Genomic DNA, 20,982 nt, shown 5'->3' with positions numbered 1-20,982 from the left:
AGGAAGCAGATGTGCGTCCGGTGCTAACGTGCAGAAGCGGTCCATCTGAAAATGAGATAGGGCGTCTGCGATGTCATTGTTTACACCAGGCACAAATTTAGCGGAGAAGTGGATATTGAGTTCTAAACACCGGAGAACGAAGGAACGCAGAAGGGCACCTACCCTTGGGGACCGTGCAACCTGCTTGGAAAGGACTGCTACTACTGCCTGGTTGGAGCCGGCAAAATTATAATAAACCACACACAAGTTAAAGGCAGAACAAACACACGCCTCACTCCCCCTTCTGTCGCTTCACAAACCATCTAAATCAAAGACCCGTCACTGGCCGAGTTGCTTGCGCACAACACCGCCTGATTTAAAGGAGAGCTCCCACGGAAATTTCCTCTATTAAAATGGCGGCCGTCCCCCTGGCCATGTGGTCACTTAAAGTGGCTACCGGGAAGAGCTTGTCACCAGGCAACCGCGTCACCGCTTCTCGCTAGCATCCGCGGCAAGTAGCACACAACCAGCCTTTTCCTCCGCCCACGCGTTGCTAAAGGATCCCCTGGACTCCCCCGTTTTTTTCGCTACTCACGTGCGCTCCCCGGCCCCAGCGGTTGCTTTGCGGCAGGAATCGAGAGGCTAGTTGGCTCAGCTGAGGAAAACCTTGCGGCAGCAAAAGGTGGAACGTCAGCTGGCAGAAGCTCCAAAGCCCCGAATCTGGAAGCCAATCAGAAGGCTAGCTGCCTCCGCTAAACAAAGCACTACACGCCGGCACGTGTGGGATAGCCAGCTGGGGAAAACGAAGAAGCGACTGGATCCTTTTACTGGCCGACGAGTGGAGCGAAGAACGGAGCGAGGATCAGGTAGAAGCAGCCGTCAAGAGATAAAACCTGCAACAAAATTAACTGAAAAACAGCGTAAGCCAAGCAAGTGAGCGAACAACAGCAAAAGAATACAAACCGCAGCACAAACGAAAACATGGGGGCTAGCTGGCGAAAAGAGGGTGAGCCCCCTCTGCGCCGGCCCTAAATAGGGCAGGCCACGCCCCCCGCCAGCTGACGGAAAAGGCTCCGTCTGCCTGGTTTCTGCAGCTGAGGGCATGCACAGGCCACTATCTCACTTGCTGGACAAGTTTTTATGGCTATTCACATCAGGAAAGCAACACAAGGGAAGAAGGTACCCTCTTCCAGCAGCACACCCCCAGCCTGATTCATGCACACACATGACTGCTTTAAATGTTTTAAAAATGCAAAGATCCAATCATGTCTCAAAGAGGCTCTGTTGCTTTAAAGGAACAAGTGTGGGCCATTAATATAAGGCAAGGCTGAGGAATGTGTTGCCCTCTAGAAGTTGGGCTTCAGTTCCCAGCAGCCCTGGTCTGCCTGGTTGATGGTCTGGGATAAGAGAAAGAGAGTCTTGGATGGTCACTTTCCCTTTGACAAGCTCCAAACCAGAGACCATTTTGGTAATTACAGTGGTACCTTGGGTTATATACGGTTCAGGTTACATACACTTCAGGTTACAGACTCCACCAACCCAGAAATAGTACCTCGGGTTAAGAACATTGCTTCAGGATGGGAACAGAAATCATGCTCTGGCGGTGCGGCGGCAGTGGGAGGCCACATTAGCTAAAGTGGTGCTTCTGGTTAAGAACAGTTTCAGGTTAGGAACGGACCTCTGGAATGAATTAAGTTCTTAACCTGAGATACCACTGTACTTCCAAACACACTTTTCTAGGGAGCCATACTCTGATTATGCAACTCTGTAGTCTTCCTGAATGAGGAAAAATTGGTTTCATAGATTTCCAGTATCAACTATGACAAACGGATTGAGAAAGGGCATCTCCAACACATCTCTACCACCCACCTCATTAAACCACACGCAGGAAAAGGACGGGCAACCCTGAGAACATAACAGACACAACCGTGAAGAGACGAAAGAATGAATGGGGTCAACTGCCGTGAAAGGAAGCAATAATGAACAGAATTCTCTATGGCGATAGCTAATGACTGGCTGTTTCCCAAAGCGTTAAAATTAATGAGAGCTCACGCAGGTTAAACCTCTTATAGTTGCCTTATCTTGCTTTCTGTAAATATGAGAATATAACTAAGATAGGATAAGTATGTCATAGAAAAGAGTAAGGCTTGCAATAGAGAACTCCATCTATCAACCTTTCTAGATTGTCACTGAATAGTGTGACAAATATCCTCAAATGTAGTTCTTCTGTTATATGGATGTCTAATTTTCTCGCCTTTTGTGTGAATAAAGCTTCCACGTTTTGTTTCTGGAAAGTGATTTCATTTCCTGGCTAGTATATCAAGAGTGGTTGTTAGGTAGTTTGGTGAAACACAGATATGTCCCTGTCATGCACATCAGGATTCCATTCAGGGACAGGAAGCTTTGGGTGCCCCAGATATTGCTGGACTGACTCCCATCATTCCTGACCTTGGGTCATGATGGGAGTTGGAGTACTTGTCATTTTACAGCTGTTGGTGAGCAGCGGAGAAGGCAAACTTTTCCTAACACAAGAACAGCTGCGTTGCTGCACAGCCCCACAGAGTATCAAATAAATGTTTCCTGAATTATGCAATGAGATGTGGGAGGAGGTCCTGGCACTGAAGGGACAGACGAGTCAACCACACCGCATAGCCTAAAGCCTTGGTTTGGGCAGGAACATGTTAAGATTAGACCTGTGGTGAATATTTCACATACTGGCATTTGCTTGGAAGTCCCCCCGCCCCCTGCCTTTCTATTTTATTATTCGTGTGAAACTTGGCTTGTGTGGTTTTCCAGGGCCAAATTTTGCTGGAAGGCAGCTATTTGGCAACTTGCTAACCGAGGCAAGGTACAAACAGTGGTGACTAGTGCCCACCGGGACTGGTAGGGTGCAAGGCAGGGAGGCCAACAGCAGGTGGCATCAGAAGGTGGCAGTTGGAGGCAGAGCCAACAAATTCTAGTTTTGTCCCTATCCCCCCTTCCTGCAACAATGAGACTAAGGAAGGGGAAACTGATAGCCACTGCCATTGCCCTGGAATGGCTGTAACAAAGCAGGCAAGTGGGACTAGGTGTGGGCAAACTGAGGTTGGTACCCCATTCATTCTAATGAACCAGCCTCCTCCTGGAACAAGAAATGAGAGAATCCTGCCATTTAGGTGATCACCTGAATATATATATATATATATATATATATATATATATATATATATGCAGGTTTTGGTGTCCTCGGGTGTCTTCCCGTGTAAAAGTTGGGGTGTCTTCCACGGGAAGACACCCGAGGACACCAAAACCTGCATTCCTGTACCCGTGAAAATCTACGAAAGCATATATATATATATATATATATATATATATATATCTCTGCTGCTGCACTGCCTTGGCAGATTGGCCATCATTTTGCATTCTCCACAGTGCTCCGTATTTATCTTCATTCATGGGCATTGTGGGGAGAAATGTCAGCCATGAGGGTGGAGGCGGAGGTTAAACTGGTAAAGAACATTGAGAGGATACAGCAAAGTGGCCTTCTTTTTCAGGGGTGGGGGAAGAAAAGCTAAAGAAAAACCTTAGAAAAATGTCTTCCGAGAAATGTTGGCTCTGCTGTAGAGGAAATTCTGAGAGAAGATTTGTGAAGTACGCTGTGTTAAGCCAACCCATTACAGTGCTAGGGATTAAGCTTTCCAGCATGACATGACAGGGCCCTTTGAAAAGACACAGAGGAGAATTTGAGGGAGCTGGACCTGTTCCAAATTACATCAACACACAGCAGCATGTTTCGTGTGTCTTCTCTCCAGTTTGGCTTTATTGGAGGAACAGCTTCCTCCTCTGCTTTGTGCAGTACAGCCCTCGCAATCGGAAGTTACGCTCTGGACTTTTCCCTTCCAATTTGCAATTCTTTCTTCCTTGTCTCTGCTTTGCTAAAGAGTTTCCCCTCCCCCACTTCTTTCTTTTATAATAGCTTTGAGTGTGGCAACAGAAACTGACGTAAGGTTACATTGCATTGTAAATGCAGGAAATCTACAGAATGAATAAAATGCATTTGACTCTCATTGGCTCTATCCTTCCTTTCTTTAGGCAAAACAAAAAAAAATCCCCCACTTTTTGTGGGTGGAGAGAAATGGAGCCTGGCCAGTTTTATACAAGCTGTACATCTGACCTACTCCAGAATCAGAGGAATCAGTTGACTTTAGCCTGTGGCTTCAAGTCTTCTGTGCTGCCGCCAAAAATGTTCACAAATAAACCATTCAAGATAGTAAAGCACCTGTAAGGTCATGTAATGAAAAGGAAATCAGTAATGATAAGAAACCCTTTGCAATTGTGTAAGCAAATATAAAATATATTTCCCACAGAGATAACAATGGACGGTATTCAACAAGTCTGTCTCATCAGCACAGTGATGTATGCTTGTGCAATGGGATGTTCCCACTTCCCCCTTGTGCCCACTTCCCCCTCCTCAAATCTGTTCTAAAGGGTTTGGAGAACAGTCTGTCCCCCTGAACAGAGTTAGGGGTACATGGGTAGAGGAGAGGAGGAAAATTCAGCTGCTCAAGGATAAATCTTTGTACTGACAGAACAAGTTACTTAGAGCTACATTGGATTAATACTACTACTACTACTAATAATAATAACAATAATGATAATAAATATTGCCAGGAGCTCTGTGGAGATATCATGGAGGGGATGATCATATCCTGAGGAGGAATGAGAGCTTAGGTAGCCAGCACTGGATGACCATGGGAAGGTTCCTAGGGGGAATGTGAAACTGGGATGCCAAGAAATGTGTGAGTCCAGGAAGATGGCCAGCAGTCCAGAGGTTGGAGAGCTGGACCCAGAGGAGGGACCAAGGAGATTGACAGAGGAGTGCTCTGCCTCTGTGTCATTAGATACTCCAAACCACATACCTCCTCCAGTCAGTGTGGAACCAGGGAAGTGATTGAGAGTAAACTGGAAGCTGAGCTGGCATGCCCATTGTCGAGAACATGGCCAAACTCACTTGAAGGAGTGCCCATTTACATGACTAGTCCTGGGACTATGGCTGTTTGCTGTGCTAGAAGTTGTGCTTGCCCTGTTCTTCAAAAGAAAGGTTCAAGGGGTGTGTAACTCATTGGATGAACGTCCTAACTTGCACTTAGCCATGTACTTTGCCTATGTGCAGTTCTGATTTACCTATTAAAGCCTTTGGCAGAAATTGAGCTGAGAGTCTGAGTTGTTTGTTTAGTAGTGAGGGTCAAAACACCAATAGATCTCAACCCCTAAATTTGACAAGAAGCTTAAGCTTCTTGTTTAGCCTTTGTTCTTCTGTGGCTTCTGAGAGGAGACTGGAATATCCATATTACAGCAGACCTAAGAGGTGACTAATTTGGAAGGTCTAGGTACTTAAGTTTGAAAATAGAGAATGTCTGAACAAATCAGTTAAAGTCTGAATAATGCACATAGTTGTCTCTATGGGCCAAAGTAATGTCAACTGTGTGAGTGCAATCAATGTATGTGTGCTTTTGTTATGAAAAAAGGTGCAGGGGAGCTTTGGAACCATGGGGTAGCTTGGTTGAAGAAAGGGGAAGTTGGATTTCTATGAGAGGCTGAGGAAAAGGTGAACTTCTCTCCACCTGTTCTTCCCTTTATAACTAGGGGGATTAAATAAAAAAGAACCCTGGGTGATTGAATGGAATATTCTGCCTTGGTTTGCATTTATTTACACTGGGGGTTTCCAAATGAACACTCCACGCCCTGACAATCTTGTAGCATAAGATGGAAGTTCCCTGGAGTACAAGGTTTGTTTGGTGGCCGAAACAATAATCTCAGGGCATAATCAGGGTTGGGAATTTTATTTGTTAATTAAACAAAGTTATAACTGATTTGTAACTTCCTTCTTATTTTAGAAGGGCTTGCACTTCCCTTGAAGGAGTGGGTAGGAGCTTGGGTAGTCCTAGAACCATCTGTCACTGGACGCCCAGGTATTTTCAGTGGTGAGGAGTGTTATTTCCTAGCTAAGGCTGTTTTACCAGCTATGGCCACTCCTGGACAGAGATTATCTGACCACAGTAATCCATACTGTCATAACTTCTACATAGGGTGTCCTTGAAGAGGGTTTGGAGGTTGCAACTAGTACAAAGTACAGCACTCAGGGTGCTTGTAGAACCTGTGGGACAGTGATATATAACACAAGTTTTGAAAGAACTGCACTGGTTGGCTATTATCTTCAAGGCCTGATTCAAGGTGCTTATGCTGACATATAAATCCCAAAATGAATTGAGCCCAAAATATCTGAAAGAAGAAGAAGAGTTTGGATTTGATATCCCGCTTTATCACTACCCGAAGGAGTCTCAAAGCGGCTAACATTCTCCTTTCCCTTCCTCCCCCACAACAAACACTCTGTGAGGTGAGTGGAGCTGAGAGACGTCAGAGAAGTGTGACTAGCCCAAGGTCACCCAGCAGCTGCATGTGGAGGAGCGGAGACACGAACTCAGTTCCCCAGATTACGAGTCTACTGCTCTTAACCACTACACCACTCTGGCTCTCCATACAACTTCCCATACTAATCTGCCTGGGCATTAAGTTCTGCAGAGGGAGCTGTACTTGTTTGCCCACCACTGAGTGAAGTCTATAATGCAGGAGTCCATGAAGGAGCCTTCTGCATTGCAGCATCGCACTTATGCTCCAACCTTATTTTCATTTTACAGATGGTTTAAAACATACGTATTAAGCAACACTGAAATGTACTGTGAATTGGGAAGGGCATTAATGTTAGATCACTGCCTTGTCGTAGCGAAGGGGCTTAAATAACTCAGAGAAGCTATGAGCTATGCCATGCAGGGCCACCCAAGACGGACAAGTCAGAGTGGAGAGTTTTGACTAAATGTGATCCACCTGGAGCAGGAACCGGCAAGCCACTCCAGTATCCCAGCCAAGAAAACTCCATGGACAAAAACAAAACCCAGCAGTGGCCAGAGAATAGGAGAAGATCAGTGTTACATCCCAATCCCAAAGAACGGCAGTGCCAAAGAATGCTCCAACTACTGCACAATTGTGCTCATTTCACATGCAAGCAAGGTTATGCTTAAAATTCTACAAGGCAGGCTTAAGCAGTATATGGACTGAGAACTCCCAGAAGTGCAAGCTGGATTTCAAAGGGGCAGAGGAACCAGAGACCAAATTGCAAACATGCGCTGGATTATGGAGAGAGCTAGAGAGTTCCAGAAAAATATCTACTTCTGCTTCATTGACTACGCAAAAACCTTTGACTGTGTCAACCACAGCAAACTATGGCAAGTTCTTAAAGAAATGGGAGTGCCTGATCACCTCATCTGTCTCTATGTGGGATAAGAAGCAAAAGTTAGAACTGGATATGGAACAACTGATTGGTTCAAAATTGGGAAAGCAGTATGACAAGGCTGTATATTGTCTCCCTGCTTATTTAACTTATATGCAGAATTCATCGTGCGAAAGGCTGGACTGGATGAATCCCAAACCGGAATTAAGATTGCCGGAAGAAATATCAACAACCTCAGATATGCAGATGACACAACTTTGATGGCAGAAAGTTTTGGGGAATTAAATAACCTCTTAATGAGGGTGAAAGAGGAGAGTGCAAAATATGGTCTGATGTTCAACATAAAAAAACTAAGATCATGGCCACTGGTCCCATCACCTCCTAGCAAATAGAAGGGGAAGAAATGGAGGCAGTGAGAGATTTTACTTTCTTGGGCTCCATGATCACTGCAGATGGTGACAGCAGTCACGAAATTAAAAGACACCTGCTTCTTGGGAGAAAAGTGATGACAAACCTAGATAGCATCTTAAAAAGCAGAGACATCACATTGCCGACAAAGGTCCATATAGTTAAAGCTATGGTTTTCCCAGCAGTGATGTAATGGAAGTGAGAGCTGGACCATAAAGAAGGCTGTTAACTAAAGAATTGATGCATTTGAATTATGGTGCTGGAGGAGACTCTTGAGAGTCCCATGGACTGCAAGAAGATCAAACCTATCCATTCTGAAGGAAATCAGCCCTGAGTGCTCACTGGAAGGACAGATCCTGAAGCTGAGGCTCCAATACTTTAGCCACCTAATGAGAAGACAAGACTCCCTGGAAAAGACGCTGATGTTGGGAAAGATGTTGGGCACAAGGAGAAGGGGACAACAGAGGACGAGATGGTTGGACAGTGTTCATGAAGCTACTAACATGAGTTTGACCAAACTGCGGGAGGCAGTGGAAAACAGGAGTGCCTGGCGTGCTCTGGTCCATGGGGTCACGAAAAGTTGGACACGACTAAACAACAACAATAATTGTTTAATTGTACATTGAAATGGAAAATGATTCTTTATGTGTGTTGCTTAAGGTTTAACATAGGAAATTACCATTGAAGCTAAGTAAGAGCTCCCAGTAGGGACGCAGGTGGCGCTGTGGGTTAAAGCCTCAGCGCCTAGGACTTGCCGATCGAAAGGTCGGCGGTTCGAATCCCTGTGGCGGGGTGCGCTCCCGCTGCTCGGTCCCAGCGCCTGCCAACCTAGCAGTTCGAAAGCACCTCCGGGTGCAAGTAGATAAATAGGGACCGCTTACCAGCGGGAAGGTAAACGGCGTTTCCGTGTGCGGCTCTGGCTCGCCAGATGCAGCTTTGTTACGCTGGCCACGTGACCCGGAAGTGTCTCCGGACAGCGCTGGCCCCTGGCCTCTTAAGTGAGATGGGCGCACAACCCCAGAGTCTGTCAAGACTGGCCCGTACGCACAGGGGTACCTTTACCTTTACCTTTTAAGAGCTCCCAGTAAGTGCCTAACAAGTTGGTAGTTAACTAGTAATGTATCTCAGCTGGCTCTTTTATGAGCCTAACTTAGATCACATGGTATTCAGCTGCAAATCGCCATTTGGAGAGAGTTGCCTTTGTTCTCAAGCCACTGAAGACAAAGGTCAGACACACTTTGCTCCTAGGCCTTTCCACTAGGAAACACAGATCTCACTTCTAACACCAGTGTTAACAAGCCACCCCAATCTCTGCCAAGCAGTGCACGAAATTCCAGGAGTCTTGGCCCTGAACAAGGGTCTGTGTCTCTTCAAGGCAAAATAAGGCAGTGTCTGTCAAATATGGTTTATTTACAACCTGAGTGTAGATGGAGTACAGAATTTACAGCATCCTCACCTCAGGAGCAGCTAGGCCTTCCCCATCACATGGCACTGCATTCAGAGCCATCCTATGTGCCATCTCTTTGTTCCTGCTTCTTACCTCCACAGCAGCTCATTGAATTCTGCCCCACTCTTTCCCAGGAAACTTTAAATTTTCTAAAGGCACAAATTTTCCTGTGACATCATGCCCCTGTCACCTTGGCAACCTGCCAATTCTCCTGTCTCTGACCACTCCTTGGGGGGTGCATTGTCAACAACCCTTAATGGCGCATCACCTGGTTCCCCATGGTTCCTTAATGGCTCTGCACTATGCCAGCCCAGCCACGCTGTTTTGCATAAGCTAACCCGTCAATTCCTTCTCTGCCACAGTTCTGCAGCTTGTATTTTCCCTTCATATTCCCAAAATTAGCTGAATACTACTGTTTATTGGTTTCTAATATTCACTGACAATCTCTGGTATCCCAGCTGTGGCAACGCAAATGATGTAGAAAAATGATGGGGAAAAGGAGGAGGGGAAACTCCAAAGTTCCCTAACATCTACTTGATATTCCAGGGAATTAACACAATGTGCATGATTTTCCCCCTCCTACTTGGGAAATAGTATTTTGGAATTTCCTGCAGCTACCACTCCTCAGGAGTTTGGTCAGTGAATGGTGATGTCACAAAAAGGATCTATTCCCTCTTCTGTTTGGCTGCACATACATCCCTATATTAATTAACCAGCACTCAAACAATGCTATAAAATCAGCTAACTAGAGTAGGTAAGCGGGAAATCCCCATAATTGCAAAGCGGAACAAACGCCCTTAGGTGAACTGCCAGAGATCTCGAACAGGTGTTATAAATAAGCTGACTGAAGCTAGTTCACTCACATCTGAAGTCAGATTCTTTTGATGCACATAAGCAGCAGCGTGATCACGATGACTGGCTTCAACATGAAGAATGTGCCCTTAGCTGTTCTGGTGGGTCTGCTGCTACTCTTGGGAATGTGTGAAGGTAAGTGGTGTTTCTGCATACCTCCTGCTCCAGGACCCCTTGTGATGCTGAAGTATGTGCCCTGAAAATTAAGATGGAAGATAGGAGGATTCCCAATGGCTTAAAAAGAAAGAAGGGAAGGAAGGAAGGAAAGAAGGAAAGACAGACTAGTCCGGAATAGTGTACTTCAACCTTGTGTCTCCATCTGCTGTTGGAATACTTTTCCCGTCTTCCCTGACCACTGGCTAAACTGGATGTTGTACTAGTTCACCAACTTTTGGGCATTCAACAATGAAGAATAGTCTAGAACATTATTGGAAATGCTTGCTATCTGATAGCAAACTGATCCAAAATATGTGCACTAGGAAAGGCAGTGATAGAGATGAAAATGTTACTTTGTGCCTAATTTAATATATATATATATATTTGTAATCTGCTCTGGGACCTGCTGGTAAAGCCCAAGTAATGAATTAAATTAATTAATCAATGTATATTTTTTCTTCTTCACTCCAGCCCAAAGCAACCAAGATTGCTGTCTTTCCTATACCAAGACGCCTCTTCCTCGCCGGATTATCAAAGGATTCACAGAACAGCTTTCCAGTGAAGTCTGTGACATCAACGCTGTCATGTGAGTTGACAAAATGAAACAATTACTTGTATCAATGAAGGATGATGCCCAATCATCCAGGAGTTTAGCTCAAAAAAGGTTTCCAAAATGCTTCAAATACTGTGTTTCCAGCAGCCACAATGAAACATTATTTTGATCCCATAGTTCTCAAACCCTGTAGAACTTGAGAAACCTAAGATGGTACAAAAATTGGCATTTCTCCAAACCCAGGTCAGAGCTTGTAGCTGAGCTATTTTTAGTATCTATTTTTGATATCAGTATTTTTGCTTTCTTATCCGTAGTGTACACAACTTTAGTTACACTGTACATAACTTCAGTTGTTGTTGCTTAGTAGCTTTTAAGCCTTTTCAGTTGAATGCAACCGAAAACAGTCAAGCAACAAAGCTTGCAGGAGAATCTCAGGGAGCATTCCTGTCTCACATTTTCCATGCAAAGTGCACTAAATTTTCATGCTGTCACTAACAATGCATGACACAACTCCATTCCTCTTCACCTCCCCTATTTTTTGTGCATTCGTTGGTTTCAGGAGGATCTCTTTCCACCTTAGTTTGTACACACACAAAAAATGCCGACAGCTTCAACCCATACTATGGTGATTGACTGCCATTTAATAGGCTCTGTATGCAGCAAACCCAGTGCTACACACTGGGCTGAGAAAGGACCCCCCACAACAGCATGCTGATTTTGTCATCTTAGAAGATGTGACCTTTCTGCTTTATTCTGCTGACTGTAACTGTTTATGTTATTTTAAAACTGATAATTAATTTTGCTCTTTCTAGATTTCACACTAAGGGTGGCTTGAAAGCTTGCGCAAATCCCAGAGAACCTTGGGTGAAGAAACAGCTCCGCTTGTTGAGGTCAGTAGGAGGAAGGAATTGGTTGCCCTGGCAAAGCAAATAATACGATCCTCTAGCTGCCCTGTATCTATAACAGTGCAATCCTAAGTTTGCCTGTCAGAATATTAACTATGGGAGGTTTCTATAATATCACAGTTGTGCTTAAGGATGGTGAGCCACACTGTGAAAATGAAACATTTCATTCTTCACTTCTCCAATAGGAAGGAACAGCAGCATAAGGCTGGAATCCTGTGCACACTTGCCTGGGAGTAAGTCTGAGTGGGACTAACTTCTGACAGGCAAACCTAGGATTGCACTGTTATAGATATAGGGCAGCTAGAGGATCCTATCATGTCATATGATGTTAGACTCCAACTGTCTTCAGCTTCAGCCAGTATAGTCAATGGTGAGGGAAGCTGAGGGGTCTCCACCACTAATATCTAGAAGACACAGGTTCTTCAGTTTTGGTATATAAGACAGGAGAGCTGTATGGAAGCAAGGAAAAATTTAGCTTACCTATTTATTCTTTCTCTTTTTTTACAGTAAAAAACTCAATAAGATGTCACACTTTCCTTTTTGAAATGAAGCAAGAGGCAGAGCCTGGTAAAAAAAAAACCAAACTAGGTTGAAATCATACTTCTGGACATTGTTGTGTGCTTGCTGACCACTAATCCCTGGATTTTCTGGAATAATAAAAACTGATTCATATTGTATCAAGTATTTTTTTGAATGGAGCACACCATCCAAGATGCTTTGTTTGCTTATGCTGGTTCACATTTTGTGATTAACTGATAAATAAGTGTGTGTGTCTGTCTAATGTTCCTCACTGGGTCAAGTTCACAAGTCTGTCATATGATGTAGATGGTGATGATCACTGTCATTGGCAAAAGGCTGCTGCTATCAGGTGTACTACTCATTTGCAATATTTATTTTATAAAATTTATATACTGCTTGATTATAAAAAGAACTCTACAAAACTTTAAAGTTGTTGTCTTATTGCCTTATTGTCTTATGTTATCTCTGGACTGCGGCCTTTGTTTGGACATTCTTTTTAGATGAATAATAGCTCCATTGTGCATATGTTGCTACATGTATGCGCGCGCGCGTGCACGCACGCACACACACACACACACGGAGAGAGAGCAAGAGAGAGATTTGTAGGTTTAGGTATATAGAGCTTTTAATGTTTGAAGAACACAAGACAAGCCTGCTGGACCAAGCCAATGCTCCATCTAGTCCAACATCCTGTTCTCACAGTGGCCAGAAGATGCCTGTGGAAAGCCTGCAAGCTGGGCATGAGTGCAAAGCACTCTGCCTACCTGCGACTCCCAGAAGATTCAGAACTGGGTTCGTGTCTCCGCTCCTCCACATGCAGCTGCTGGGTGACCTTGGGCGAGTCAAGGGATGGGGTTTATGGATGTTATTAGTGAACCTCTTAATCCCCCCTCTACATCATTTGATCACTGTTCCCATAGGCCCCCTCAAAATCTTAAAGGGGGTCTGCTGGAGTCCCTATTTTATATTTGAGTACTGGGAGAGAGTTTTACCAAGGACAGATGTCAGAATATAAGGTATTTTCCTTGTAAATACAGTAAGGGATCATTGGTATATGCAAGATTTGTATTTTTACTCATTACCTCCTCCTCCTGAAGATGTCTTGTTAGGCTTCTCTTTCCCATTTCAATGAAAAATCATTCCCTTCAGCCTTTCTTCATTGTCTTAGATTTTCGAGCAGTAAATATGCATGTACCAAAGTACAAAACTGCTACCTAGCCACTTAGGACTGCCTAGAAGTGAAGCCTGCTTATAATTATATGCTGTGCATGAACTGTTGTTGTTTTTTAAAAAAAAGTTTGCCGAAGTCACTTGTTGCATACTACCCACAATGTAGAACTTTGTCTATAGAACCAAGGTCTCAGACAATGTCTGTTTCGGGTATCAAGAGAAAACATGGTAGATTAATTATTTGGCTTTCCGTCTTTAGCTTAATTTGAAGTGTAAATGAGCATATTATAGATTCCTGGCCCAACACTGGTTATACTATCCATCCCAGAAATCCAAAAGGGAGAACTAATATGTAGAAATTTAATTATCTTCTTGCTGGCAGCAGCTCGATCAGAGGTGGCATGCCATTGGAAAACAGCTGATTTCTTTGTCAAAGATTGGTCTGCCTGTGTCTGGCAATTAGTGCTGCCTAAAAGAATTATGCAGTACTGCAGGGTGCGGGTTGGCATCAACCAGCCTCATTCTGGGTTTCCAATCTGTGAGTGCTGGATTGCAGCATGACCCAATGATTGAATTAATCCTCTTTGATCTTGTTGACTGGAGCTGATGATAGTCCAACAACATCTGGAGGGTCATAGGTTCCCCATATCTGCTGCAAAGTCATGGTGATATCGAGTGGACAAATGAGAAGCCATGGATGCACCTTCCTAATAAGTCTCTGCTGCATGTTTACAAACCCACAACTTCCTTTCCCACTTTATGATGGTTGCACAGCCAAAACCAATGTGCTCCCAGCAAACACCTCTGCTGGTTAGTGTGAATTAATCCTAAATGAACCAGCAAGTGATTGCAAACCAATACTATTGTGCATATCAGAACACTCTAGAAGCATTTTTTCATTTAAACGAACACTTCATTCTTCAATGCAAATAAAATAAAACAAACAAACCCATTCAAAAAGCCAAGCATTCTTATCCCCCAAAGTATTTTAAAAACCCTCTGCTATTGTATCTTATTTCCTGACTTTGAAGCATAAAAGATTCATCTTCAAAGGGTAAACAGCAGGTAGTCATAAGAATGCTTTGAAAATGTGGTGTTTTATTAAACTCTGACCTGTATAATATTTGTGTTGACTTATAATGTTAATTTTCTTTTCAAGTTTTAAACAACTTGGCCTTTTTCACTGCTGCATATATTTCCCACAGTATATAAATTTGTTCATACTGTCAATATGAATACTTTGAAGGTTCACTGATTACCACCAATATTTATTTGGGTATTTGATCAGGATTAATTAATATTGATAATTGAAGGAAAGAGTACACCGTCACTGCTCTTTTGCAGAACTATTTCACTGCAAACTTGCTGATTTTCTCCAAAGCTGCAGAAAGATATATTAAATCAATTCTCTTTTAGACAGTACTGTTTCTGAGATAACTAATACTTTGTTCTTGTAAGATAACCCCACAGCAGTTACAGAAAGTCTCAATACTTTCCAGTGATTTTGGTGTGCTTGAGGTTTTTCTGTTTCATTCCCCTTTGTTTGGAGGCATAGTAATGGTTAGTATCATGCCCTTTCTACTGGTAGAGGCAGCTGTGAGTTTTGTTGTCACAACTGAAATTAGAGGAACTAGGTTTTTGACAGGTGCTTGGGGATGGGGAGATTAATAAATTCTATATGGAATTTTGTGATCCTGATAAAGAGCATTTAAATAATTAGGGTGGGGCAAGGGCTGCTACACTTCAATTCCACTGATAACCTCAATGCTTGATTATTGCAATGTGCTCTGTTGTGGTGCTACCTTTGGGCCTGTTCTGGGGATTCCAGCTGTTACAAAATGCTGCAGCTGTTAATGAGGACAGACCATTGCCAGAACATAACTCTGGTACTAAAAAATTTGCACTGGCTGCCAATACACTACCAGGCCAGGTTCAAAGCTCTTGTACTAATTTACAAGGCCCTGGATACTTCAAGGACTGCCTTATATTCCTGCCCAATCACCAATATCTTTGGAGGGAGTCGCTGTTGGTGGGCCCCGATAGCTTGGATGCATGGCTCACAGGCATTTTAACTGGTTTCGCTTTATGATTCTGATTTATTGCATCCCTGTAAACTGCTTAAAGATTACTTTTCCACCTGTCTAGCACTAATATACAGAAGATGCAACTTCTGACATTCCTTCTTCACAACTTTTAAACCTCCACACCTTTAATCGTAGCACCTGATCATTCCTTGAATGTCTTGGAACTTTGAAGTGTCAGGCATAGCCCTATTGGCTTTAGCCCAAACGTAGCAGAGTTTTCCTGCACAGCGAAGAAGCTAGTTGCGGCAGTAATGACTAGTCAGCTAGACTCAGAATAACTATTTACAGGATTTATTAAAAAGGAGAAAATAAAACCAGCAGAGTTTCTGCATACAAATAAAAGCAAAATAAATCCTCTCTTTCTCTCTCTCTCAAAACCATACACAGCACTTCTACTCCTAACACACCTCACATCAAACTGAGCTAGCAATCCCTAGTTAAGAGTTGAATGCTGGTCGTTAACCAATCAGAGTAAGCAGTTTCTAGGTCAAGCTGACCTGGGCTTTCTGCCAAGAGTAAATTGACACTGCCTTGAGTTAATTGTTTGAAGCCAGAATCTGCAAGTTTCCCATGAGAATCAATTAACAGAAACTGAACACCCCCTCACAGATTCTGCTGGACAATTAACATCAAATACACCTATGTAGAAGATCATTTTTCCAGCAAACCTAAACCCTTGCACATTCGCTTGTTCTTTACCTTTGCCAATGGTTTAGTTAACACATCTGCTACATTTTCTTCACTTGATACATAAGTACAGGTGATTATATTGTCTTGTACACAGCAACGCACATTTTGGTATTTTACAGAGATATGTTTAGAACGTGATTTGAAACCCTCTGTTTTACTTAAAGTTATACAAGCTTGATTATCAATGTAAACTTGTACTGGTTCTCCACAATTTACATTTAAATCTGCTAACAAATGCTTGAAATAAATCACCTCGTTGCACAATTCACTCAATGCGGCGTACTCTGATTCCGTTGATGACACACTTACAACGTCTTGCTTGCGTGACCGCCAGCTGATTAAAGCTCCACCGACCATTATGACCAGTCCTGTGACAGATTTTCTATCCGGCAAATTTCCCCAGTCACTATCACAGAAGCAACTCAACATTTCATCCTCTGAAGAATTTAATTGTAACATATAGCCAATTGTCTGTTTGAGATACCTCAGAACTTGTTTTACCTCTTTCCAGGCATTTAGTGTGGGTTTTGAGACCAACCTACTTAATATGCCTACTGCATAACTAATATCAGGTCTGGACCACTGTGCTAGATACAATAAACTTCCAATTACAGAGTGATATACATCAGGATGTTCAAATTCAGGACTCTCATCTGTATGAAGTGTTTTTATGAAACCTGGATCCATAGGCACCACTGCCCCTTTGCAATCCTGCATTCTGTATGTAGTCAGTAGTTGTTTAATTTTGTTCTGCTGACTAATTAGGCAGCTGCCATCTTGGGCCCAGCACACTTCCAACCCTAGATATGTCCTAACCGGGCCTAAGTCTCGTCATAATCTTTTCCAGGCCTCTGAGAGTATCCTTGAGCCACTAAACGAGCTTTGTATTTGTACTTTCCTGTCACCAGAGGTTTAAGTTTGTACACCCACCTGCAGCCTACAATCTTTGCCCCCTCAGGCGCTGCTACTGGTGTAAAGACCTTGTGCTCATTCAGAGAGGACATCTCTTCCTCCATTGCCTGTTTCCAGAGCTCTGCCTCCTCTTTTGGTAACTTTAACACCTCTTGAAAACTCTTGGGCTCTGCAATTACACTAAACACGTTTGCAGTATCTGGAGAAAAACGCACTGGAGGCACTCCTTTGTTTTGTCTTTTAGATCTTCTGGGAGAAAATTTTTCTTCTGACCCACTTTCCTCTTCAGAACTACGACCTCTCTTTTGTTGCTTAGCAACTGGTCTCTGGCTAATTCCACTTTCTTGAGAGCTCTTATCTGAACTTTCCTCCCCCTCAGACTCTGACTCCCTGTGTCTACCTTCAGAGTCATGAAGCTCCTGGGAAGGTTCAAACCAAACCTCAGTATTGGCATGTAGTCTCTCCCAGCCACTATGTTCACAAAAACTGGCATTCCTGGAGATCACAATGCCATTTGTCCCTTCAGCAAAGCGGAAACCTTTTCCCAGCTCCTGGTAACCCACAAACACTAACTGTTTGGTCTTAGGATCTCCCTTCTTTCTCATTTGTTTTGGAATTAATACCCAGGCTTTTGATCCAAACACATGCAAATGGTCAATTTTGGGTTTTTTCTGAAACAATTTAAAGTACGGAGTTGTACCTATTGTTTGATGAAAGAGCCTATTTTGGAGATAACACGCGGTGAGCATGCTCTCCCCCCAATAAGACATGGGCAAATCAGCATCATCAAGCATGGCAAACATCATATTTTGTAAAGATCTGTTTTTTCGCTCTGCAACGCCATTCTCCTCTGGGGAAAAAGCGTTCGTTTTTCTATGCCCAATGCCACGCTTTTGTAACCAATCTCTAAAAGCATTTGACATAAATTCACCACCTCTGTCCGTCTGAATCCTTCTGAGTTTAATGGACAGAAATCTTTCCACAGATGCCACCCAGCCTTTAAACTTAGTGAACACGTCACCCTTATTCTTCATGGGGAAAACCCAAGAGTAACGCGTGGCGTCATCCACAATTGTTAGTGAAAAACGCGATCCACCCCTGCTTACAGCAAATGGACCAATTACGTCCATGTGAACCAGCTGTAGTGGTGACTCACTAACTCTGTCACTTCTGGGGTAAGAGACTCTGTGGGTTTTAACCTTTTTACAAACATTACAATCAAGGTACTTGTTACAACTCTTTAAATTACCCCCATCAGCCAATTCAGACATTTTAAGTACACTTTTCCAGCAAGCATGCCCCATTTTCCTATGCAATAAGTGCACACAGTTGTCATGTATAGCTTTGTTATTCACTGCAGGCTGAGATTTACTGACTACTGCTGCAACTTGAGATCCTGCTTTAAGCCAAAACAAGCCTCCCTCTGACTTAGCAGTGCCTAAAATCTCACCAGCCTTCTTAATAATGCAACTGTCTCCTTCAAAATACACTTTAAACCCAGCTTTTAGCAAACAATCTACAGACATCAGATTGCTCCTTAATGAAGGCACACACAGTACATTTTGCAGACATTCACGAAGACAAGGAACAAAAACTGCACCCCCTGAAATCACTTCGGAAGTACTTCCGTCTGCTAGAGCCACCTGGCTGCGCTGTGCTGAGTTCTTGGAAACAAACAATTCATCTGAATTTACGATGTGCCGAGAAGCTCCCGAATCGACCACCCAGACAGCTTGTTTCTCATCAGCAATCTTGACCTCGGCGGTCACCAGCTGAGCCGACTGTTTTCGTTTGAAGAATTTCTTTTTCCGCTGCTGCTGCTGCTGATCACGTCTCTGCTCCTGCACCGGCCACTGAGACTTGACCAACTCCGGACATTGTCGTTTTAGATGCGCTGAGGACCCACATCGGAAACAACGCCTAACAGCAAACGCTGACTCCTCACTGGTACGCTGCTTTTGCTTCACCTCTGGCACGGCATGAGAACTCCTTCCAAACCGCCCGCCTGTACAAGCCTCTGCAGCCAACGACCTTTCTTGCCTCTTCTGCCATTCTTCAATCAAACGCCCAGTAACGTAACTGACGGATAAATCACGCTCCTGCATGCCTTCTAGAGACAAAACTAAATTATCCCAGCTTTCCGGGAGAGAACTCAAAATAATAGCCACCTTCTCCTGCTGGTCTAACGCACAGTCTCTTTCCTGTAGCGCTGCAAACTTTAACTGTAAACTGTGTAGGTGTTCCTGCATTGTAACCCCAGGCTGTAACATTGCCTTGTACAATGCCTTGCGAATGAACAGCTTGGAAACCGCTGTCTCACGCACATGGAGTTCTTTAAGTGCTTGCCACACACCTCTAGCTGTCTTGATTCCCCTCACATACGGCAACTGGGAATCTTCCAGCCCCAAGACAATTGTGGCCCTTGCTCTTTGGTCTTTATCGAGGTCTTCATCATCAGGCTTCGCAGGAAACTTACTCACCACTTGCCAGAGACGATCCCTCTGCAGCACTGCCTGCATGCGTTCCGACCACAGCAAGTAATTGGAGTCATTCAGACGCTCAAAAGCCATCTGAACTGGTTGTGAGGCCATCTTGAGAGCGATGTCCCTGGAACCCGGAACCAGCTACTCACGACCACCGAGAGAGAGAACAGGAACCACAGCACCCAGCACTCACACGCTGCAGCTGTTGTCCTTCTGTCCGCTGCGTCACCAGCTCACCACGGTCAGGAACCAGCCAGGAACAACAACTTCTGGAACTACTGGAACCAACGCCGTTGATGCTGACACCACCACAACTCAGGCTGGCAGCACAATACCCATAACCTCTTGGAACTTTGAAGTGTCAGGCATAGCCCTATTGGCTTTAGCCCAAACGTAGCAGAGTTTTCCTGCACAGCGAAGAAGCTAGTTGCGGCAGTAATGACTAGTCAGCTAGACTCAGAATAACTATTTACAGGATTTATTAAAAAGGAGAAAATAAAACCAGCAGAGTTTCTGCATACAAATAAAAGCAAAATAAATCCTCTCTTTCTCTCTCTCTCAAAACCATACACAGCACTTCTACTCCTAACACACCTCACATCAAACTGAGCTAGCAATCCCTAGTTAAGAGTTGAATGCTGGTCGTTAACCAATCAGAGTAAGCAGTTTCTAGGTCAAGCTGACCTGGGCTTTCTGCCAAGAGTAAATTGACACTGCCTTGAGTTAATTGTTTGAAGCCAGAATCTGCAAGTTTCCCATGAGAATCAATTAACAGAAACTGAACAGAATGTAATAGGCATCATCTGCTAAAATTTTGCACACACTGTTGTGATGGCAGGAGGGAAGCTCTTCTCTAAAAAACACCCACAAAGCTGTCTGCACCATTTGAAGTATCTCTGGGCTACGCTCCTTCCTACACATTTCCTAGTGAGCACATGCTGTCGAGTTCAAGGGGGCTTCTTCCTGGTTTGGATCATGCTACAGTACTGCAGGTGGGACATGGGTGGCACTGTGGGTTAAACCACAGAGCCTAGGACTTGCCAATCAGAAGCTTGGTGGTTCGAATCCCCGCGACAGGGTGAACTCCCGTTGCTTGGTCTCTGCTCCTGCCAACCTAGCAGTTTGAAAGCATGTCAAAGTGCAAGTAGATAAATAGGTACTGCTCCGGCGGGAAGCTAAACGGTGTTTCTGTGCGCTGCTCTGGTTCGCCAGAAGCGGCTTAGTCATGCTGGCCACATGACCCGGAAGCTGTACACTGGCTCCCTCGGCCAATAAAGCGAGATAAGCGCCCCAACCCCAGAGTCGGTCATGACTGGGCCTAATGGTCAGGGGTCCCTTTACCTTATTAGTACTGCAACCTTACTTCTATTTAGCTAGGAGCAAGCCTCATTGAAGTCAGCTGGGCCTTTGGAGTCATAATTCGTTTTATTATTGCAGGGGTACCTCGGGTTAAGTACTTTAAGTACTTAATTCGTTCTGGAGGTCCATTCCTAACCTGAAACTATTCTTAACCTGAAGCACCACTTTAGATAATGGGGCCTCCTGCTGCTGCCATGC

The 20,982-nt window shown here is 44.0% G+C and overlaps 2 protein-coding genes across 2 annotated transcripts in view; one reads left to right on the top strand and one right to left on the bottom strand.

Annotated features, from left to right (window-relative positions):
* The window catches only part of SLC19A3 (solute carrier family 19 member 3), a 36,029-nt gene that overhangs the window by 14,439 nt on the left and 608 nt on the right, over positions 1-20,982 (bottom strand). The window lies entirely within an intron of this gene.
* Positions 9,344-12,515, top strand: CCL20 (C-C motif chemokine ligand 20). The gene is made up of 4 exons (XM_081910640.1): positions 9,344-10,088; positions 10,581-10,695; positions 11,475-11,552; positions 12,075-12,515. Exons 1-4 carry the CDS (start codon positions 9,986-9,988, stop codon positions 12,109-12,111), a joined length of 333 nt encoding a protein of 110 aa, XP_081766766.1. The 5' UTR covers positions 9,344-9,985; the 3' UTR covers positions 12,112-12,515.

The sequence above is a fragment of the Podarcis melisellensis genome, assembly GCF_964234715.1.
Source record: "Podarcis melisellensis genome assembly, chromosome: 5".
Classification (NCBI taxonomy): Eukaryota; Metazoa; Chordata; class Lepidosauria; order Squamata; family Lacertidae; genus Podarcis; species Podarcis melisellensis.
The sequence above is the reverse complement of the archived record's forward strand: the minus strand, read 5'-3'. Positions and strand labels throughout refer to the sequence as shown.

Coding starts and splice junctions, on each gene's coding strand:
- CCL20 (XM_081910640.1), top strand. CDS start 9,986: ATGCACATAAGCAGCAGCGTGATCACGATGACTGGCTTCAACATGAAG. Junction 10,089..10,580: donor ACTCTTGGGAATGTGTGAAG/GTAAGTGGTGTT, acceptor TCTTCACTCCAG/CCCAAAGCAACCAAGATTGC. Junction 11,553..12,074: donor AAACAGCTCCGCTTGTTGAG/GTCAGTAGGAGG, acceptor CTTTTTTTACAG/TAAAAAACTCAATAAGATGT.